Source organism: Lepidochelys kempii, chromosome 1 (assembly GCF_965140285.1).
Source record: "Lepidochelys kempii isolate rLepKem1 chromosome 1, rLepKem1.hap1, whole genome shotgun sequence".
In the NCBI taxonomy this organism is placed as follows: Eukaryota; Metazoa; Chordata; order Testudines; family Cheloniidae; genus Lepidochelys; species Lepidochelys kempii.
The window spans coordinates 268,537,573-268,557,703 of record NC_136380.1 but is presented as its reverse complement, the minus strand read 5'-3'; the positions used below and the strand labels follow the sequence as shown (position 1 = coordinate 268,557,703).

General features: G+C 46.5%; 1 protein-coding gene across 4 annotated transcripts in view; it reads left to right on the top strand.

Moving 5' to 3' along the window:
* Positions 1–6,242, top strand: part of NEDD1 (NEDD1 gamma-tubulin ring complex targeting factor) — a 57,714-nt gene extending 51,472 nt beyond the window's left edge. For 3 of the 4 annotated variants that reach the window (XM_073327474.2, XM_073327476.2, XM_073327475.2), the window contains exons 14-15: positions 3,662–3,728; positions 5,626–6,242. In XM_073327474.2, the coding sequence (XP_073183575.1) occupies positions 3,662–3,728; positions 5,626–5,730 (172 nt within the window). In that variant the 3' untranslated portion in view covers positions 5,731–6,242. Of the gene's footprint in view, positions 1–2,907; positions 3,031–3,661; positions 3,729–5,625 lie in introns of those variants that run through there. The other variant, XR_012156706.2, reaches the window with a different exon arrangement.
* The last annotated feature ends 13,889 nt before the right edge of the window (positions 6,243–20,131 follow it).

Here is a 20,131-nt window from a genome sequence, read left to right as displayed (position 1 = left end):
TCCCCTTTCTTTCCCCACCCCCAATTCTTAAGAAAAAGGTTCAGCTTCCTCTTCTGTAACTCTAGGGAAGTCATCCCTCAAATGAAGAAAACCAAAGCAAAACCTTCAGTTCCTTATCAAATAAACCAGGGAGCATGGAAGGAAATTGAGGCAAGGTGGCTAATGGTGGAAGCTCATTGTGTGCCAGGAGGAATATGTTTGAGTGAGGAGAGGAAGGGTGGGGAGTACCTGCCACTCTTGTTTCAGCCACTGAATTTTAGCAACCGCACAATGTAATGGTATATATTACCTCTTGGGTCTGATAAATTTTTATTTCTGCATCTTTTAAAAGGTTCTGAAAGTAGGAATCTGTGGGAGGCTCTTAGTTTGTGGAAGCCAAGGGCTTGACTCTCCCACAGCTAACTTTTAATACAATTTGGTTTGAACATTTCAGTGCCAAGGGAAAAAAACGGGGAAATCAAAGAGAAATGGAGTATCTATAATTGTCTGTGATGCAAGTCTAAAATATTTGCATGTATATCGACCCAGCTCCCACTAACTTTAGTTTTAGATCATTGATATTTGTAGTGGGAGAAAAGCAGTCTTGGGCTATGACCCAGAAGTTTTGACCCTTTTATTGTAGATGTATTGATTGGCCTCTTAGAGAGGGTACAGAACCCCTTGGTCAGTTCCTGAGATTGGCATATGTTCACTTGTGATCCAAATCTTTGGATCATTAGAAGAGTCTGACCATTAGAATAGTAATTAAAACAAATTTCTCTTATCATTCTTCCAGCCTACAGCACTATATCCTCCTAATGTATTTATAATTGTAGTTGAATAGAATATAAGGGCCATCTTTCTTTGCACTTTCAGACTTTGAAATGTAATTAGTTGTTTGTGTAACAAAAAACCCCACATAAAACCCACAGTAGCATCAGTTGGAATAGCAGAAGCACGTTGTGATGTTACTTTCCAGGCTTAGGTTTGGAAATGATTTTAGGGATACCACTCCTCAAACAGGTAGAGATTAGTCAGAATCCCTATGTATCTTCCTTGATGATGCTCAACTCTTGTTGAGTTTACACAGCTTTTTTTGTGTGGAAAAACTTGTTGCATACTTAAGACTGTAGAATTTTTGCACGTAATGTCTTTGTTATTTATGAAAAATACATAATATCCTCTCCAAAATTACAGCACTTACTGGGTACACATTTTCTGAGAATATATAGATAAATCTATTAGTTTAAGTTAATTTTAACTTAAATGGATCTTTTAAGAAATTTAGCATTTGATGTCACTCTCGTTTGTCTTTGATGATTTTAATAACTAATGTAGAATCAAGCTTCCTATATAGTTGAAACTCCTTAAAATCACTTGAATATGCAGCATTAGACAACTTTTTAATAGTATCAGTGGCCATTTTTGCTGGGTTTGGTTTTAGTTTGTTTGTTTTTTTGACTGAAGGTTTCTTTCAGCAAAGGTTGAGAATTACTTTACTACAGAGAATCTCACAAATAACTGCTCTCTTTGGAAATGGCTGCCATCTCCAATGTTTTCAGTTGAACTAAGGGCACAGGCTGCCATAAATAATGATGGCCACTGCCTCCATTTACTTGCTTCACACAGTGCAAATCTTTGCTTTCTTACAGCGTAGAGGGTTCTGTGCTGCCAGAGAGCAGCTTGGCATCACTTCTATTGTGAACAAGAGGAGGTGGCCATTTTGAAAGAGGGTATTTTAACGGAGGGCATTCTCTGTCTCCTTGAGAATAATAGGAGGTGGCATCCATTTTGAAAGAGGGCAGTTCTTTGAATGATTTCTCCGAACAAGAGGATCATTCTTCCTCTGCTCCTGTAATGTGCATTCATGAAAATAGTGTCAAAAATTACAATAATCCTGACTACCTTTCAGAAAGCTACCCATTGATACGTGTCTCTTCAACAGGGGGAATACTTGTGTGCATGCAGGGGAATTTGGGGGTATCAAAAGATGAAATTGAAGGGTGGTGGCATGTGTGCAGGGGACTATGGAGGATGAGGGTTTGGGGAAACTGGGGTGTACATGCTGGCTGTTTGTGCTGCTCTGACAATGCAAAGCATCTGCAAAGTATGTTTAATTTGTCGGTGTGTTCTCGCTGCTTTGAATCTGGCTCTAAAAGATACTGCATATTTTCAAATCATTAGCAATATTACATGTAACATCCTCTGAGTTGCTTGTTTTGTGTTTTTATCTATGAATTTTTTAATTAAAGAAAAGAGTTTCTCTGGAAATTTATGTTAAGATGAAGCTCATCAGTTTACTATGGATGGCAGATCCCTTTAAAGAGCCTAGGTTTAAGGAGTGCCCATTTTGTAAAGTACATTTTCTAGCATCAAACCTACAGTTAATCAACTGGGGCCTCGACTGGGAGACTCTGCTCTGATCCATACTTTATGGAGTCAGCTAAGATTTTTTAGGAGAAATTCTAAGTCAGAATAAGTTGTGAGCCCTTTCTCAAAATCTCAGACTCTGGATGTCTCGAAGTTTGGTGCCAAGAGATCCTGACTGTTGAGGTGGGTTGGATGGTGTGAAAGGCCTCTGACTCTCTTCTGAGTATTCTTCAAAGACTAGAAATTCAGAGAGGAAAGATGGAATTACACCTCTGCTCCCCAGAATCCATTTTATCTCCAAGTAAACTAAGAATAGTGGATTCATTAAGGTCCCAATACTGAGATTCTCAGGTTGCTAAGTGCAAAATTCTTATTTGAGGGACTTCTCTGTGCTGGGAGATAGAACTCAATGCCAAAGATTAAGAACCCTTCCAGTTAAAGATCTGTACTGACACTACTCAGAAGGGTTAGGGGAAGGTTACTTGCCGGTAAAAGGAGGTCTTCAAATAGCTCATCAGTATGGTTTCATATTCTCCACTCTCTTGGAGTTTATTGTAGAGTCTTAGGAAATGAGGACAAGGAGGTCATGCCTTCGTACATCATTTGACCTAGAATATGCTGTGGTCTTGGAAAAGTCTGCATGGCCCATCGTAATCACTGTTCCAGACCATAATGCAATCTGTAAGTACCTTACACAAGAGTGGACCTGTATTCATAATCTTCTTTAATTCCAAGTAGAGGTAAATGACTTTCATTTATTGAGCATCATCTTTGTGCATCGTACTCTGTGAATGAAGGAGGCTTTTCTCCTCCAACAAGGTTAACATTCAAATTGAACACTAAAAATACAGTCCAAATCTAAGATAAACCTATGATGCATCAGATGAAACGCCAATCTTGGGATCACTGATTAAAAATAAAAATGTATTTTTGTTGGCATTCCTGGTCCTGTTAGCAAACAGAGGACAAGCTCTCAAATGTTCTGTATTGCTCTGCTCTTGAAATCCTTTTTCAAGGATCATGAGCAAGGATTCATATAATCACTGGATGAACTGTTCTTGCAGAAACTTGGGAGTAGCAAAAGACATGGGCCATCCTGAATGACTTATTACAATTCTACTTGTCTTTCTGCACCAGGTAGTAGTAGGGATAGGCATTGTCCTTATTCCTGTGTCCAGGATATCCTATAGCGTTATAAGACCATTGGTTTTTTGGTTTTGTGTGTGTGTTTGGGGACTAGAGGAGAACTACTGTCTTTGTGGAATTGATTGGAAAGGTGTCATTTGGGACTTTTTATACTTTGTTCCCCCAGAGAAGCATGCCACCGAGACATTGTGAATTTGCAAGTGGAGATGATTAAACAATTCCATACGCAGTTGGTATGTACAAAGAACAATATGAAAATGTATATAAGTAATGCTGAAGTGTGCCTGCTGCTTTACAGATAAAACTGAAAGCTAGATGCATGCCTTACAACCTAAATAGAAAACATACAGAGAAGGGAGGGGGAAACACCTACATATTAATAGATGTATTAAACTGTTTCAAGCTAAACAAATGAAGTATTGAAATCTAGTAGACTGCCAAAAGGCAAATGAAACTAACCAATAATGTTTTGATACATGGGATACCAACCAGAGAAATTGACTAGCATTGGCTTCTTTTTTCTCTCTCCCTCCCTTTTTTAGGCTCTGCTGAATGCTAGCAGAAGCAGACCTATTTTCATGCTCTGAACTAATGCTAACTATACAGTATAACACAGAACACTGCTCCATACGGTGATGGTCTTCCTACTTAATATCCTAAAACAGATCTAATTACTTGCATATTATGTTGTTAAAACTATTTATTTCTTACCTTGTCCATATTCATCTGGAGAGAAAGCACTGCACTGGGACTCATGAGATTGCCATTGACTGAACTACTGTAGGGCAAACACTAAAGAATTCACATGAACTATATTTTTATTGAGCTTACAGGGGCTCAACTTGAAATGAGACTCTGAGACCTCTAGTCTGAATGTCTTGGTTTTGCTGTGAGCAGAGGGGGAAACAAATCTTTCCATTAATGAGGGAGGAAGGTAAATCTGAGAGGGAATGTCTCCCTGCCTTCACCACTTCCCCACATGTGATCATTTTAGAGTGGATGTCACACAGGAAAACAGTGTGTAGGTGGGGACATCTTTATAGTGGAACAGGGTGGGAAGACAGAATGAGCAACTTGGAATATGGCGCACATGATGATTTTTTTATTTTAGATGCTCGAGGGAGTAGTTGGTTGTTTGAGATGCCAGTATAGCCCTGACGTTTTTACTCTGTTAGGCTAGATCCAGCTAACGGATTCATGTGAGCAGATATCTGGGCATGCATGAAGCTCCAGTGATTGCGCCATGGGTCTCGGCCCAGGCACAATAAATTGCAAGATTGGGGCCTTAACACAGACATGGCTCCAATAAATGAAAATAAAGATACTTGACTGGGTGAGAAGAAGAGAGGAAGGACTATGGTAACACGAAATAAATATTGTTAGTTACCTTGGCAACAGAATTTCCTTTCAACAACCATTACAATAGGACACTGTAATGCATTATCACTGCATTAGTTGTTGCTGTGATAATTATAGCATCTGAGTGCTGATGAAGATCCTGCAACTTGTAGAACATACTCTTTAAAACAAAGCTATGATGCAAAATATAATTTGAAATCATCCAACATTACAAATCTTGGGTTTTATAAAAAAAATAAGAAAATTCACTTAACATCGTTGGGTTTTTTTGGTAGTTTAAGCAGAAGAATCAACTAGTAATTGAAGGGGTTGCTTACATGCTGAAATGGAGTAAGGAAATACATTAAGAAATTGAAAGTCTAATCTGTTTTTCAAATTAAGCTAATCTATTTATAAATTTTAAGATTTTTCTGCTATTTGGCCTACATAAAAAAATCTTTAGTATCCAGCATTGGTCATTCTTCTTTTAGTGGAAATTGAAAAATATATTCCCCATCTTAACTGGGACAAAAGTGTACTTTGATAAAATATCCATTAAAGAATAAGGAATTAATGACAGAAGTACTGTACCCCAACAAGAAAGAGTCATGTTAGTAACTTATCAAAAGGTTGGGGTTTTTTTATTTCTTTGTGAAAAAGATACAGTATATTATCAGGTTGTTGTCATTTACATTAATTTTCATCTGTTCAAAAGAGGAAACTGCAGAGAACAAAATTTGAAAAGTAAACTTTAGCTGTTGATAATGAGGGTTTTTCTCTCTTTGTCTCTAGAATGAAATGCATGCCTTGCTTGAAAGATACTCTGTAAATGAAAGTTTAGTAGCTGAAATTGAGAGACTACGAGAGGAAAACAAAAGACTGAGGACCCACTTCTGAAAGGTCCACACAGAGCTTATTTTGTTGGCATGAACTTAATGAATTTTGTACTTTAGCCTTCAAGATGTCATCTACCAAACATTGAAATCCTGTATGAAGACCAGTATTGTTTTCTTGAACTCAGAAAACCTCTTCTTTTAAAAATAAATGTTATAAGACAATACTGAACTGTAAAATTTTTAACAAATCTGCACTAATAACTGCTGTAAAGAATGTGTTCGTATCTTTATGGTAAACTGACTTGAAATACATGTGTTGTCTAACAGGAAAGCTAACAGGATACGTATTTTATCGATGCTTTAGCTGTCCACAAAGTGCCTTTTATAAATTAAAAGGAAACAGGACAAATGTATTTTCCATAAGAATTTTTGAGATATACCTGCTGTCAGAGCTCTGTAGACTGACACATTATTTTACGCTTTTGTCAGCAGCAGTCTTTTTAGCTTCAGTATTTCAACTATTTTTGTGGAAAACCGCATTCTTTTCCGTATGACATTTAGAGTTTTGTTTCTGCATAGCTGGAAAAAACAGGGAATCTACTAGTAATTATTTAACATGCAGTTATAAATAACTCAAAACTTTTCCTATATGGAGCAAAACTTGGGTTCAGTCTTGGAAATATTAATGAATGTGATATCATCCTCTTGCTTGTGTTTTTTTTAATGGTTTTTATGAGAAGTGTGTGCTCTTCTGCCACTGATTCTTCCTCTCCCTTCGCTTTCCCCTCTCTCACCCCCGCTTATAAATGTTAGATTTTTAGGATGAGTTTGTTAAAATTCAGTTGTGTAAACTAGAATCCTTTCACTTACATAAGTCTGAATATTTACATAATTAATGGCATATCGAATAACTTACCCAGTTTCATTGACTATAACTTGTATCCTTTGAAGTGTTCTGAGTGAACACACTTAACCAGTGGTACTATTTACCACTACTGTAACTTTCTTTTGGCCATGCTGAATACCAAATTTAATTCATTTGTTTTAGCTATAAGCTAACATGACTGCATGTGTCATGTCAGTACTGACTGTTTAGTCCAGCAGTATAACACTGCCAGGCCTATTCTTGCAGTTCCTAGTGAGGCAAAATATCTGAAGTGAAATGCTGGCCCTGTTGAAGTCAATGGGAGTTTTGCCACTGACTTCATTGAGGCCAGGGTTTTGCCCAGAATCACACCAGTGAAAGTGTTGCCTCGGCAAGGGCTGATTAGGTTCTGCTACAAGTGCCTTTTGCAGATGATGATCTGAAGATCTTAAGATACCCACAACCATTACATGATGATCCAATTGCAAAGAAGATTTCAAAAAAGAAAATACTGAGAACACAAGAGTTCATTAGCTACAACATGTAACGTTTATCTCCAGCATGACATTCTTCCAATAAATAAAAAAGCCATAACAAAACAAGTCTGTCACTTACTTAATACATTGCAAAGTTTGAAACATGCAAGAATGTTATTTGAATCTTATCACCATCTTGAACATGATTTTTTTTTTTAAAAGAGAGAAGCATAAGGGAGCGGCTCCTGTATTTTTTTTTTACAAGCTAATTAAATTATTTTGTTCTTCTAAGAAAAATAGAATAATATTGGTGTAACCCTCAACATTATGATCAGGACTTGAATATCAGTTCGTAGTTTATTGCTACTATGTTCAAAAGTTTTTTAAAAGTATTTCTATATTGAGTTGAATTCAAGGAAGCAGAATAAATTAAACTTATTGCAAATAATGTACAGATCACATAGTATTTTGTAAAGCTTTTGTAAGATTGTAGGATGAATAAGCAATTTCTGACATTCAAATTACTAGTCAGAAACTTGTGAAAAAGATGGTGGTTAAAAGTGTGGTAAATCTTTCACAGTTCTACAGCCTGCATTGTTAAGCTGATGTAGCACCCAAACATGTCCAGACTGTTCCCAAAGTGTTCACACCAGGATGGCCATAAAATAGCAGGGAATTGGAAGAGCATCCTGAGTATTTGTCTGCAGATGTCACCAAGACTTCTACTTTTTGAATCAGAACCCTTCGTAAACTTTTCTGTGCTTCTGAACAAAGGACATTGCAACAACAGTGATTAAAGGAAGAAAAGGTTTTTGACCTTTGTCCTAGGGCTTGTTTCCTTATCTCAGGATTAACGTGTCACTGCTGACTAGCAGAGACACCCCAGCAATCCTGATAGCCCCTATGGGGGCAAAAAGCATATTTTACTTGAACACAGATCTGAATTGTATTTTAAAATAAAATTGTTTGTTTTAACTTCTAGAACAAAGCACTTGTGGTTAAACCCCCCCATTTTTTTGTGTGTGTGGGAATAATGATGTAGATGTGTGTATGAGTCAGGAAGAAGACTGCAAACTAGGGATGGGCCATGTCAGCTCCAGAAGTCTCATTGAATCCCACCTTGGAATCCCTTTTTGAGTCTAGTTTTGCCATATCTCCCTCTACTTTTGAATCTGGCAGGTATCTAAAGGAATTGGTGTTATGGAAATGCTGTTTGTACCATGGGATTCTGGAGTAATAGATATATCGGACTTGGAAATGGGAACAATTATGACAGGATTGATGGCCATTGCTGAAGAGCATTTTCAAATAAATGTTTGTGGGAAAGGCAGAGTGCATGCTCTCTACCACCCTTCTCAGGTACTGGTGAGTCTGGGATCCTAGACTCTCCTCCCTCCTGTGCAGTCATTCCCTGGACTCATACATACTTCCTCTTCAAAAAATAAACAGTTTAATTTTTTTCCCTTTCTCTGGGTTGATAGCAAGACAGATTTTAGGGTGAGTATTTCCCATCTGGGAACCTGGATTCTGGAATTTGACATATATAATATAATCAGCAGTGCATAGAATATATATGCATCTTTAAAATTGGTGTCAGGCTGATTTTTTGACAGTGCAAAGAAATGAGTCTTTTTAAAAGATTTTACTTAAAGGCAGGGTCATTGACTAAATATATTTAGACACCTGCTAAGATGCAAACCAGTACTACTTTTCCAAGAGGCTGTCACCTATATTTGAAGGTTAATATTTCTCAGAATATTTGAACTGTAGCATGTGGTTCGTGATCATTTGTTGGATGTTTGGGGAAAGGAGGGGTAACGTTCAGTTTGGGGCCAAAAGTCATATGTTTTATACCACATTATTCTAAAATATTTTTGTTTCAATAATAGCATGAAGTAGAATTTCATCTTCTCGGGAATAAAAACTGTTAGATGATATTTTGTAATAAAGACATCAGTACTAAGCAGCTACGGATAACCTAAATTTACACTAGGAAAAAGGAAACCCGTTAAGATGTTAAAACAATTGTCAATGTAAAATTAGACTTTATGTTCTCTGAGATGTATTCTATATATAATGTCAAATATAATAATCTCTCAGTAAAGGTGATATGCCCCTTGTGCTGTGGGTAATCTCAAATGTAGGAAGTTATTTCAACAGTAGGGTAAAAATACACATTCAGCCTTATGAACCCACAAACAATGGTAGTGGTGGATTTATGTAAAAATGCATGTTTCTTTTACTTATAAAGGTAGAATCACCATGATTTGGTGACCATCACAGCCACTAATGATGAAATAGATAATGGTTCCAAGACTTGGAATTAAGCTATTTGAGAAGGCAGGTTAGAAAACAAGAGAACAGTTTTACAGTATTTGACTGCATTTGGTCCCAGGTATTAACTATATGAAAGAGGACTACTCTGACCAGAACATAGAGCCACAAATTCTCTCTTACTAGAAAAAATACACATTGGATCAGTAGGACTAGCAAGCTGTACAGTTGCAGAGAAGATACCTTTAGCACAATGCAAGACTGCCCCTCTAATGACTGGACCATTCAAATGACAGCTGTTTTTATAGCTAAAAAAAGTTACACTGCTAGTAAGCCAAACAGTGCGAACAGTCTGAAATCTAAATTGAAATAATCACTGTTGCACTAGAGTTTAAAAAAAGAGTTGGGTCCTCAAACTGACCAGTTCTAGCTGCATTGACATCAATGGAGTAAGTGAAATCAGAACTGGGCCCTGGGACAGATGATTGGGATCTCAATAAGGATTATTAATCTAGGTCCCCAAATATGATTTATGTTCAGTGTGTTAAAACAGCAGTTCTCAAACTGTGGGTTGGGACCCCAAAGTGGGTTGCAGCTCTATTTTAAGGGGGTTGCCAGGGCCAGCATTGGACTCCATGGGACCTGGGGCTGAAGCTGAATCCTGAGGCAGCAGGGCTCATGTTCCAACCAGCTATCCGCTATTGCCACAGTACACTACCTAAACAAATAAGGGGGCAGGAGATCCCCAGCGTTGTGTATGGAGCCAGTTTGCCTCTGTGAATGATGCATCGCACATCATATCCTTTTCTCAGCAGCCTATCTGCCTGGCACAGAATGTGATCATAGCTTCTCTGAGCAGGAACTTTGCAATTGATCACAAATGGGAGTTGCACAACATGATAATCACTGACATCTTGGGGTACACCAATGCTGAGTGCATCCAATATTCTCCAGGGGTGACTTGGTGCCCACTCACAGGGCAATGCTTTGGTCATCAATTGGTCAGACTGGATGAACTATCCCTTCCCCCTCTCCCCCACACTCCTACCTTTCATCCTCCACAAACTCCAGCAGGAGAGAGTTATGGCTATTCTGATCACTCCACACTGGCCTCGCCGATTCTGGTTCCCTCTTCTCCACATATCAAAACCGCCTCCACTCCTGCTCCAGACATTTCTGGAACTGCTGACACAACACAATGGCATCCAGATCCATGGACAGCATGGTCTTCGGATAGACACCTCCATTAGCATGAGAATGCTCATTAGCAGGTCCTCTCCAGTAGCTGAAAGGACTCCATGAGGTGATTCTATTAGGCCAAATGGCAAGGTCTTGCCCCCCAAATTGTGATAATCTCCATGCTCTTAGACAACTTCCTCCACCTGAAAGCCTCAGGAATCACTCTCAGCTCAGAGTGCATGCAGCCACCATTAGTACTTTCCATCCTCCAGTGGAAGGGCATTTGATTTTCATCCAACCTTTGCCCAATTCTGCAAGAGCCTTTTACATAAATATCCACCCATTCAGCGTATTGCTCCCCAGTGGAACCTCCACCTAGTCCTTAACTCTTTAATGAACTCTCCCTTTGAACTGCTTGCCTCCTACCCCCTGTCTCTCTTCTCCATGAAGGTCACTTGTTGCCATTACCGCAACAAGGAGGGTTGGTGAGCTGGGAGATATGGCAACCCCCCCCTTTCACCACATTCCATAAGGACAAAGTGTCATTGCAACTGCATCCCAAGTTTCTGCCAAAGGTGATTTATCAATCACCATTTCCACCTCAACCAACCCACATATCTGCCTACCTTCTTTGCAAAACTACACACCTCAAACGAGGAATGGTGGTTTCATTCCCTCAATGTGCATAGAGCCCTGGCATTTCACCTATAAAAACGACAACCCATTGCAGAAGTCTTCCAGGCTCTTTGTTGCCATAGCGCAGAGAATTAAAGGCCAGGCCATTTCCACCCAGAGAATCTTTAAGTGGGTCTCAGGGTACTTTACACATTGCTATCACTTACCAGGCTGCTCCCCACCAGATGGGATACAAGCCCATTCCACAAGAGTGCAAGCATCAGCCATAGTTGCTCTCTATAATATGCTCCTTGCAGACATATGTAAGGCAGCTAGGTAGAGTTTGGTACACACCTTTTCCTCTCACTATGCTCTGGTACATGATTCTGCAACTAATATCTCATTGGTGCAACAGTTCTCTGTTCTACAGTTCTGCCATCTTCCTTGCACCCTTCTCCTATCTAGGTAGGTACTGCCTGTCAATCACCTTCAGTAGAATACAATAGAGACCATCACTCGAAAAAGAAGAGAAGGTTACTTACCTGTAACTGGAGGTCCTTCAAGATGTGTGGTCCCTATCTGTATTCCACTTCCCACCCTCCTTCCCCTTTAGTGTGGCTCTGTAGGTCTGCAGTGGAGAAGGACCTGGCAACATAGTTGGTCCGTCTCACTCTTTACTGCCTTGTGGTTTCACCAGAAGCAATACAAGGGCACATGCACGGACTGATAAGCAATACTACTTTGAAAAGTTCCCACTCCAGACACATGGTGCATGTGCATAACCCTCAATGGCATACAGATAAGGACGACACATCTCAAAGAACCTCCAGTTACAGGTAAGTAACTTTCTCTTGTGATTTATACAGGTGTACAAATTCACGGACAACATACAAATCAGTTCCCTGTCCACAGACCCATTCTTAATTGGCCAGCTTCTGGAAAAGATTTATACCCACCAGTTTTTCAAAATCAAGAACTTTTGAACCTAATGCATATAATTGCTTATCCAGACTCAAAATGGACAAGGTTCTGCCAGAATTTTACCACCATGGTACAGACTTGCAAAAATCCAAAACTTCACTGCATCAATCATTTCCCAGCAGTGGCCATGCATAGCCTCTCATCTGCAGGAGCTTGGATTACTGGTGCATTGGGTCAGCCCCAGAATGCAGTTTGTGTTGCTTCACATTCATGCATTCTTTATTAATTCATCACACAAATAGGGGGATAACTGCCAAGGTGGCCGGGGAGGGGTGGTTGAGGAGAGAAGGACAAGGCCACACAGCACTTTAAAAGTTTAAAACTTATTGAATGCCAGCCTTCTGTTGCTTGGGCAATCCTCTGGGGTGGAGTGGCTGGGTGGCCGGAAGCCCCCGCACCGTGTTCTTGGGCGTCTGGGTGAGGAGGCTATGGAATTTGGGGAGGAGGGCAGTTGGTTACACAGGGGCTGTAGCGGCGGTCTGTGCTCCTGCTGCCTTTCCTGCAGTTCAACCATACGCTGGAGCATATTAGTTTGATCCTCCAGCAGCCTCAGCATTGAATCCTGCCTCCTCTCATCACGTTGCCACCACCTTTCAGCTTCAGCCCTCTCTTCAGCCTGCCACTTACTCTCCTCAGCCCTCCACCTGAGTCTGGGTTGACTAAGTCCACCAGCATGGACCCCAGCTGCAGCAAGATGGCCTTCGCTACGACTTTGTAGTCTGTGCTGAGGAGTGAGACAGGACGCCAATTCCATAAGTCGCAGATGTCCCCCTTCTTCAGCAATAAGGTGAGCACAGCTCGCCTGCATGAGAGAGAGAGGACCCCACTCTCCAAAGACTCAGCCCAGATGGTGACTAGGTCCGGGCTGAGGACATCCCAGAACATGCGGTAGAACTCCATGGTCAGCCAGTCCATGCCCAGAGATTTATTGGTGGGCATGCGGCGGAGGGCTTCTGAAAACTCGGCCAGAGCAAGAGGCAGCTCTAGCCGGTCTCAGTCGCCTGCGCTGACCATTGGGAGTCCATCCCAGAGCACTCTGCAAGCATTAAGATCAGTCGGATCTGGGGAGAAAAGGCCTGCATAGAAGGTCCTGGCTCTCCCGCACATCTCCACCAGATCCGTGAGGGGGGTGCTGTCCTCTTCCAGAAGGCCGGTGATTGGCCCCCCTCCTTTTCTCCAGGGCATAGAAGAAGTGGGAACCGCAATACATCTCCCGAAGGAGGCGGATGCCGGATCAAACAAAGGCACCCTGGGTCCGATGGTCTTTGAGGGACCAAGAGCTCCTCCCATGTCTCCCAGCCATGCTCTGCAGAGGGATGGATCCTCGGGGCTGGTGGCCAGACCCCTCTCCAGCTCTAAGACCTCCCATTCCAACTGCTCTATCGCTGCATCCCTCCATCAGCTGGGGCCTCGGGTGTAGTCATGGCAGAAGAGCCGGGTGTGCACCTTCCCCATGTCCCACCACCACCACGCTGAGGGAAAGGCACCCCTCTGCCCTTGCCAGGACAGCCAGAACTCCCAGAGGGATGCCACGAAGCCCACATCCTCCAACAAGCTGTTGTTAAAATGCCAATAGGCCAGCCCCGGCCTCTCCGCACAGAGACTGGCCATCACGGTGGCTAGATGGTGATCAGAAAATGGGGTCAGACGGATGCTGAAGGAGTGGGCCCGTGAAAGGTGGAAGCGTGACAAGTAGATGTGGTCCAACCGGGAGTGATGCAACCGATAGGCCTCCACCCGGACAAAGGTGAACATCAAGACATCGTCTGGGTGGTGGTCGCGCCAGATGTCCACCAGGGAGTGATGGTCGACAATCTCCCAGAAGATGTCCATTGTGGCCGGGCACTGCTCGGTCCCCGAGCTGTCCCACTCCTTGAGGGTGGTGTTAAAATCCCCACCCAGGACCAGGCACTCGCAAGGATCCAAGGAAGGTGGATGCCTGCTGATAGAAGCGCAGCCGCTCCGGGCCCAATGTCGGCGCATAGACGTTGACCACGATCACCTCCCTGCGGACCTGGAGGTTCAGCAGGCGGCCCGGCCCAGCCCCAGCGACCCCCAGCACCTTGTGCCATAGGCTGAGGGAGAACAGGGTAGCCACTCCAGCTGTACAAACTGTGAGATGACTAAAGTAGACCCTGTCCTCCCATTCCAGCCGCCAGCTATCTTCAGCGGCTGGATCCATATGGGTCTCCTGCAGGAAAACTATAGAGTACCCCCTCTCCCGAAGGAAGGAGAGCACTTGTCACCTGTGGAGACCCATCCTACAGCCCCGGGTGTTCAATGTTGCAAAGATGATTGGTGCCTTGAAGAGGGTTGGGGGGGGGGTCCTCACCAGCAGGGATGCTCACAGCCCCCTTTGGGCCGCGCAGCAAACCATGACCTGCCATGTAGGTGAGCAAGGAGTCATGGAAACTGCGGACTTGCTGGTAGGCTGCAGTGGCCTGCTTCCCGGTCCTTTTACCCTCCCCCATGAGGGTCCTTGCGGCCTGGAGGATTTGACGAAAATCCCCCCATCACTGGAGAGCAAGCTGCACCTTGTTGCAGGAGCCATGGATGTCTTCTAGAAAGTCCTGCAACTCCTCTCGCAGCGTGTGTGTGTGGGGTGGTGACTGGCCCGGGGCCGTCCTCCGGCAGGGCTCCTGGCACAGCCCCGTGGCCCACCGAGACGGGCAGGCAAGGGGCGGACCGCCGACATGGTGCCCTTTGGACCACATGCCTTGCCTGAGACCCTGGCTTAATGGAGGGTGGCGGAGGGAAGATAGCAGCCCCTAGTGGGTCAGGACAGGGAAACACGAAGGCCGCTCATAGCATATCAGGGTTGGAAGGGACCTCAGGAGGTCATCCCTGGGGGTCATCCTCTGAGAAAGGGAAGGAGGCAGCTCCAGGGGTGGCAATAGCATTGTGGGAAGTGGAGGGGGTAGGGATAGGGTTGCCATCAGGGGCAGGGCAAGGGTCAGGGATAGGGGCAGGGCAGGCATAGAAACAGGGTTGGGGAGAGGAGCAGGGATGGGATCCTGGGCCCCAGTAGCCGGGCCGCTGGGAGGTAGCCCCTCTCGGTCAGGCTCAGGAGTCTGGGGGTTAGGAAGCGGGCCCACTGCTGGGCTCAGGCTCTTTGGTGAGTGTGACAGCCATGGCATCAGGAGGTGGATGATCTTTGGTGGGGTCCCCTGGGTGGGGCCCAGGAAGGAGGTCGGTTGCCCCGCACCACTGAGGGATGCCCCTGGTGACTTGGGCCCCGGCCGTGAGGCACTGACTGTCGCCTCAGATGCCATCATCGGGGTGCCACCTGTGGCTGGGCAGATGGAGGAATCCAGGGGACCCTCGCAGGCGGGAGCAGAAGCAGTGGTTTGGGGAGGGAGCATGGGGAATGCAGGGCCAGGGTGAGGTCACACAGATTGAGGCCCGATGGCAGAAGGTTGTCACCCCCCTGGGTGACCGGGGTCAGACCCAGGGCCTTGATCTCCTCTTAGACGGAAGGGAGATCGACTTCCACTACCCCGGTGTTCTCCCCCCCAGTGCCCGAAGTGATGCTCGCCTCGGGGCTCCAGATTTTAAGGGGGCAGGAAAGCTCCCTCGGGGGCCTCCGTGGGAAGAGACTCCAGTGGAGGGGGCAGCGCTTCTCTCTGGTGCTGCCACGTTTTCCCCAGCTGGCACCAGTGGATGGAACACACCCGTGGGCAAGGCAGAAGGCTTGGCATTGGTGCCCCATTTCCTGGTCTTCTGGGAGGCCTCTGCATCAGATAGAAGGAGCGGAGCCCGAGCCTTCCGCTTGCCCCGCTTCCCCTGTGCTAGGGCCCAGCCCTCTATGGCATCATCCAGGGGCTGGCTAGCAGGGGTCAGGTCAGGGGTGATGACTCGGGTAGGTAGCGGTGGGGCAGCACAAGGGAGGGAAGATTCCCCCTGGGGCGGGCCGTCTCCCATGCCCAGCAGTACCCCCCCTGCACCCCCCTCCACAGGCCCCCCTAGATTGCATGCTGCAGAGGCAGAGCTCTCCTGCTCATCTGGGCGTACTGGGGGAGGTGTCCCTTGGGCCCAAGCGGGAGCAGTGCTGGACTGAGAAGGAGGATGGGTGGCTCCAGGTGCTGGGCAGCGAGGGGTGCCGGCGATGACAGGGCCGGCGCCCTGCCAGGGTTTGTGGGTCCCGGACACTCCTCCGTGCCGGGCCAAGGGACAGTCCCTCTGGAGGTACCCCATCGTCCAGCAGAGGTAGCACCGGGCCTCCCACGTTGAATACTACACCCGGTAGCGGGCCCCCTGGTAGGGGACCATGAAGGACCCCTCATGCACCTCTCCGTCACGCACTGCCACCGGCAGTTGAAGCTGCACCTGCCGGCGGAACGAAAGGACGTGACGGAGAGCAAGGTCTTTGCAGTCCAGTGGGAGAGGGCTAACAACAGAGATTGGTTTCCCCAGGGTGGAGAGGGCAGGTAACAGGGCGGCTTTGGGAAGGAAGGGAGGGAGGGACAGAAGTCAGGACTATTCGGACGCCCAGGTCCTCTAGCAGCTCCAGGGAGGAACACCCACCCCCCCCCACTGCCAGGCCCTTCTCCGCTGCCTCTTGGGCGGCAGCCTCCGATGCTAGGAAGAAGACGACGACCTTTCTGTATATTTTGGAAGCTGCCACGCTGGCCGTGGGCCCCACCACCCTCGCCAATGCCTGCACGTAGGTTTCTATGTGGGGTGAGGTGGGCACCAAGAGACAACGGACGCTGTGCTTCCTGGTCAAGGTGGGGAAGGGGCCCCGGCCACTATAGATGGTAGCCGAGGCAGTGGTCGGAGGAGATGACTTAGCGGCAGGCAGGGGGGGTCTGCCGCCACCTGGGCATACACCCTGGGGCCCGGGGGAGGGGCACCCGCAGAACGGGTGGAGGGGGCAGTGGTGAGGGACGCCGCAGCTGGTGGCAGGGCCGTGGTAGTCGGGGCAGCCCCTGCCATGGAGGGCCTGGTCTTTTTGGTGGGGCCCTTACCCTTCTTCTTCCCCTGGCCCTTCCTGCCAGCTGGGGGGGGTTCACCCAGAATCGGAGAGGGCAAGGGATGTGGCAGCAGCGGAGGTCACCCCGTTGCCCGCCACTGCCGGTGCCCCAGCGGGGACGATAGCAGGTGGTTCGGCAGCGGTGGCTGAGGTAGAGGCTAAGGTGGGTGACGAGCGGGCAGGTGGATGAGGGGCGGTGGGGGCTGCCTGAGGGGTCCCACCCACCTCATCCCCTGCCATAATAAGAGATGGGAGAACAAACAGCAGGAGGAGGAGGGGGGGGAAGGAACAGGTCAACCACTCCTCCCCCTAGGCAGCAGGCAGGGGAGGAGGGCACTGGAAGGGGAGGGCTGGATTGGGGGGAAAGGAGGGGCTATCAAGGACATTGGGGCGGGGGGGGGGGTCTGTCACCAACTCAGGATAGGATTCTGGCTCCTTTAACTGCACTGGGGGAGTTACAATAGCATTGGGGGGTGCAGTGACATGAGGGGCACAAGTGCATGGGAGGGGGGGCATGGGCATATAGAGCGAGGGGTTATTCAGGGCAGGGGGACAGCAGGGGGAGGGAACAACCAGGAAGGAGACCCAGGGGCTAGCTTCAGAGGCTGGGGCTGGGCAAACAGAGCAGCAGAGGGAAACGGGTGGGGCAGACAAACAAATTGAAGCTAGTGAGGGGGGGCTGGAGCAAAGGGGAGGGGCAAAAGGCTGCAAGGGGCAAAGCTGTGGTTTGCTGGGGCGGGGGCAGTCCAAGGATTGGGGAACGTGCACCTGCAAAAGTCAGTTTGGGCTGGCTGCTGCTTCAGGCCCAAAAGGTGGTGAAAGGGCGTGGCAAGCCAGGTGAGCAGCTGAGTCTCAGAGGCAGGAGCTTGAGGCAGATGGCAAGTGTTCACTGGGGGTGGTAGAGGGGGCAGAGATAGTGGTGGGGGCAAAGGGGGACACACAGATGGACCAGGAGGCAGGCTCCATGCCACACCCCATGTCCCCACAAACACAGTCAAAATCCCCACCACAAGAGCAAAGGTCAAAAGTTACTCAGTCTTAGAGGCCCCCTCCACAGTGATCTGCAGAGTCTCTGTGCACTCCCCCAATGGCAGATTGTCCTTGTCTTCTCCTCCTCAGGGCTCCAGCAGCTCCTCAGCAGCAACTCCGGCAGCTCTAGGCAGCAGACCCATGGCCAGGCAGGAAGGGCTCCTCACAGGTAGTGGTGGTGGTGATGTCCATAGCAGCAACAGCTGCGGCTGGGGTCCCTCACTCCCCTCCTCTGGGGATCAGGCTAGCAGGCCCCCACAAGAGGCTGTAGCAGCAGCAACTGAGGGTTGGGGGAGTCTAGCAGCCAGCCAGTAACCAGGTAGTAAAGAAGGAGGGGGTAGTGTCTGGCCCAGCCAAGGCAGCAGCAGCAAGAGCCCAGGGCTTAACAGCCTCTCACCTCCCTCCAGGCCAGAGGGCTATAGGAGAGTAGTCAGAGGTAGAGCTTCTAGCCACTGGAGAAGCAGATTGCTGTTCCTTGAGTGACCAGAGCAGGGACTGCCCTAGAGTAATCAAGAACCTGCTAGAACCAGATAAGACAGGCAAGCTAATTAAGACACCTGGAGCCAATTAAGAACATACTAGAATCAATTATGGCAGGCTGACTAATCAGGACACCTGGTTTAAAAAGGACCTCCCATCAGTTACTGGGGGTGGCAGCATGCAAGGAGCAGGGAGTGAGAGAGAAGGTGTGCTTTTGGGGAATTGAGGATACAAGCGTGATCAGGCTTCAGGAGGAAGATCCTGTTATGAGGATAAAGAAGGTACAGTGGGGGGAGGCCTTGGGGAAGTAGCCCAGGGAGTTGTAGTTGTTACACAGCTGTAATAGGAGACATTGTAGGTAACTGCAATCCACAGAGCCCTGGGCTGGAACCCAGAGTAGAGGATGGGTCTGGGTTCCCCCATCCTCCCCAACTCCCTATTTGATTTAAGAGGAGTTGACCTGGACTGTGAGTCCCACCAGAGAGGCAGGTCTCTGGCCTATCCTGCAACCCACTAGGTGGGCCAGCAGAGACTGCGGGGATTGTTCTCCTTCTTTTCCCCATGCTGGCCAATGATGAGGTTAGCTGAGTGAATGGCAGGTTTGAGACACTGGCAAAAGTGGCTAAACTGAGGGCTGCTATGAATCTCTGAGGCAAGTAAATCCGCCAGTAAGCGCAGGATCCACCAAGGCAGAGAAGGAACTCTGTCACAGTAAAAACAGCATGCTGACAGCCAAGCCAACTTTCACTCCTAAACCCTCACATACTCACTGTGGAAATGAGCATTGCTGGGTTGGGAGCATACCAAAAGCACTGAGTACACATCCTTTTAGATCACTTTGACAACCCTATCAGTAGTGTGTCTGAACAAAAACAAAGACATGGATCACAGATCTGAACCATTGTGGACATCAAATCTAGTATCATATCTATGATAATGGTAAGTACCAGTTATTTCAGAAGAAGGTGCAAGAACCCACCTAGTGGGCAGTTATGGTACTCACAGGGGAGGTCTCCTACTTCCCATTAGAGGTTGGCTTATGATTGAAGGATAAGTGTTTTTCAATATATATATGATTGAGGGATAAGTGTTTTTTATATACCCTTCCAAAACCAGGGAGTAACCAGAGATCAAAGCTTTTCCAGGGCTACTGAAATAATGTCCAGGGCAGAGAAGAATCTGTTGCTTTTCTGGAAGGTTCACATGAAGCATACAGAAAAGAGGAAAAGGAAGAGTGGAAGTTTTCCCAATCTTCCACTGCCCCAGAAAGCACTTCACACTTGATGTAACCAAGGAAGCTCCAAAACACCTTCAGAAAATATCTGACCTCCAAAAGCAGAGACTCCTTCATCTGAACCTGGGTAACCTACAGTTAACAATGTGGGCATCAGAAGAGAAGTGTAATTCTAAGGAGTTTCTCTGTTAGTCTCTCAAGACTTCTTGGTGTCCAGACAGAAATCAAACAGGAAATCTCATTCATTCATTCTGGTTCTGGTCAAATTATAGTGTGAGGGGAAACTAATTTCTTCAGGGCAGGGACTGTGTCTTTGTTGGTACAGTGCCCAGGACAATGAGGTTCTGGCCTCTAGAC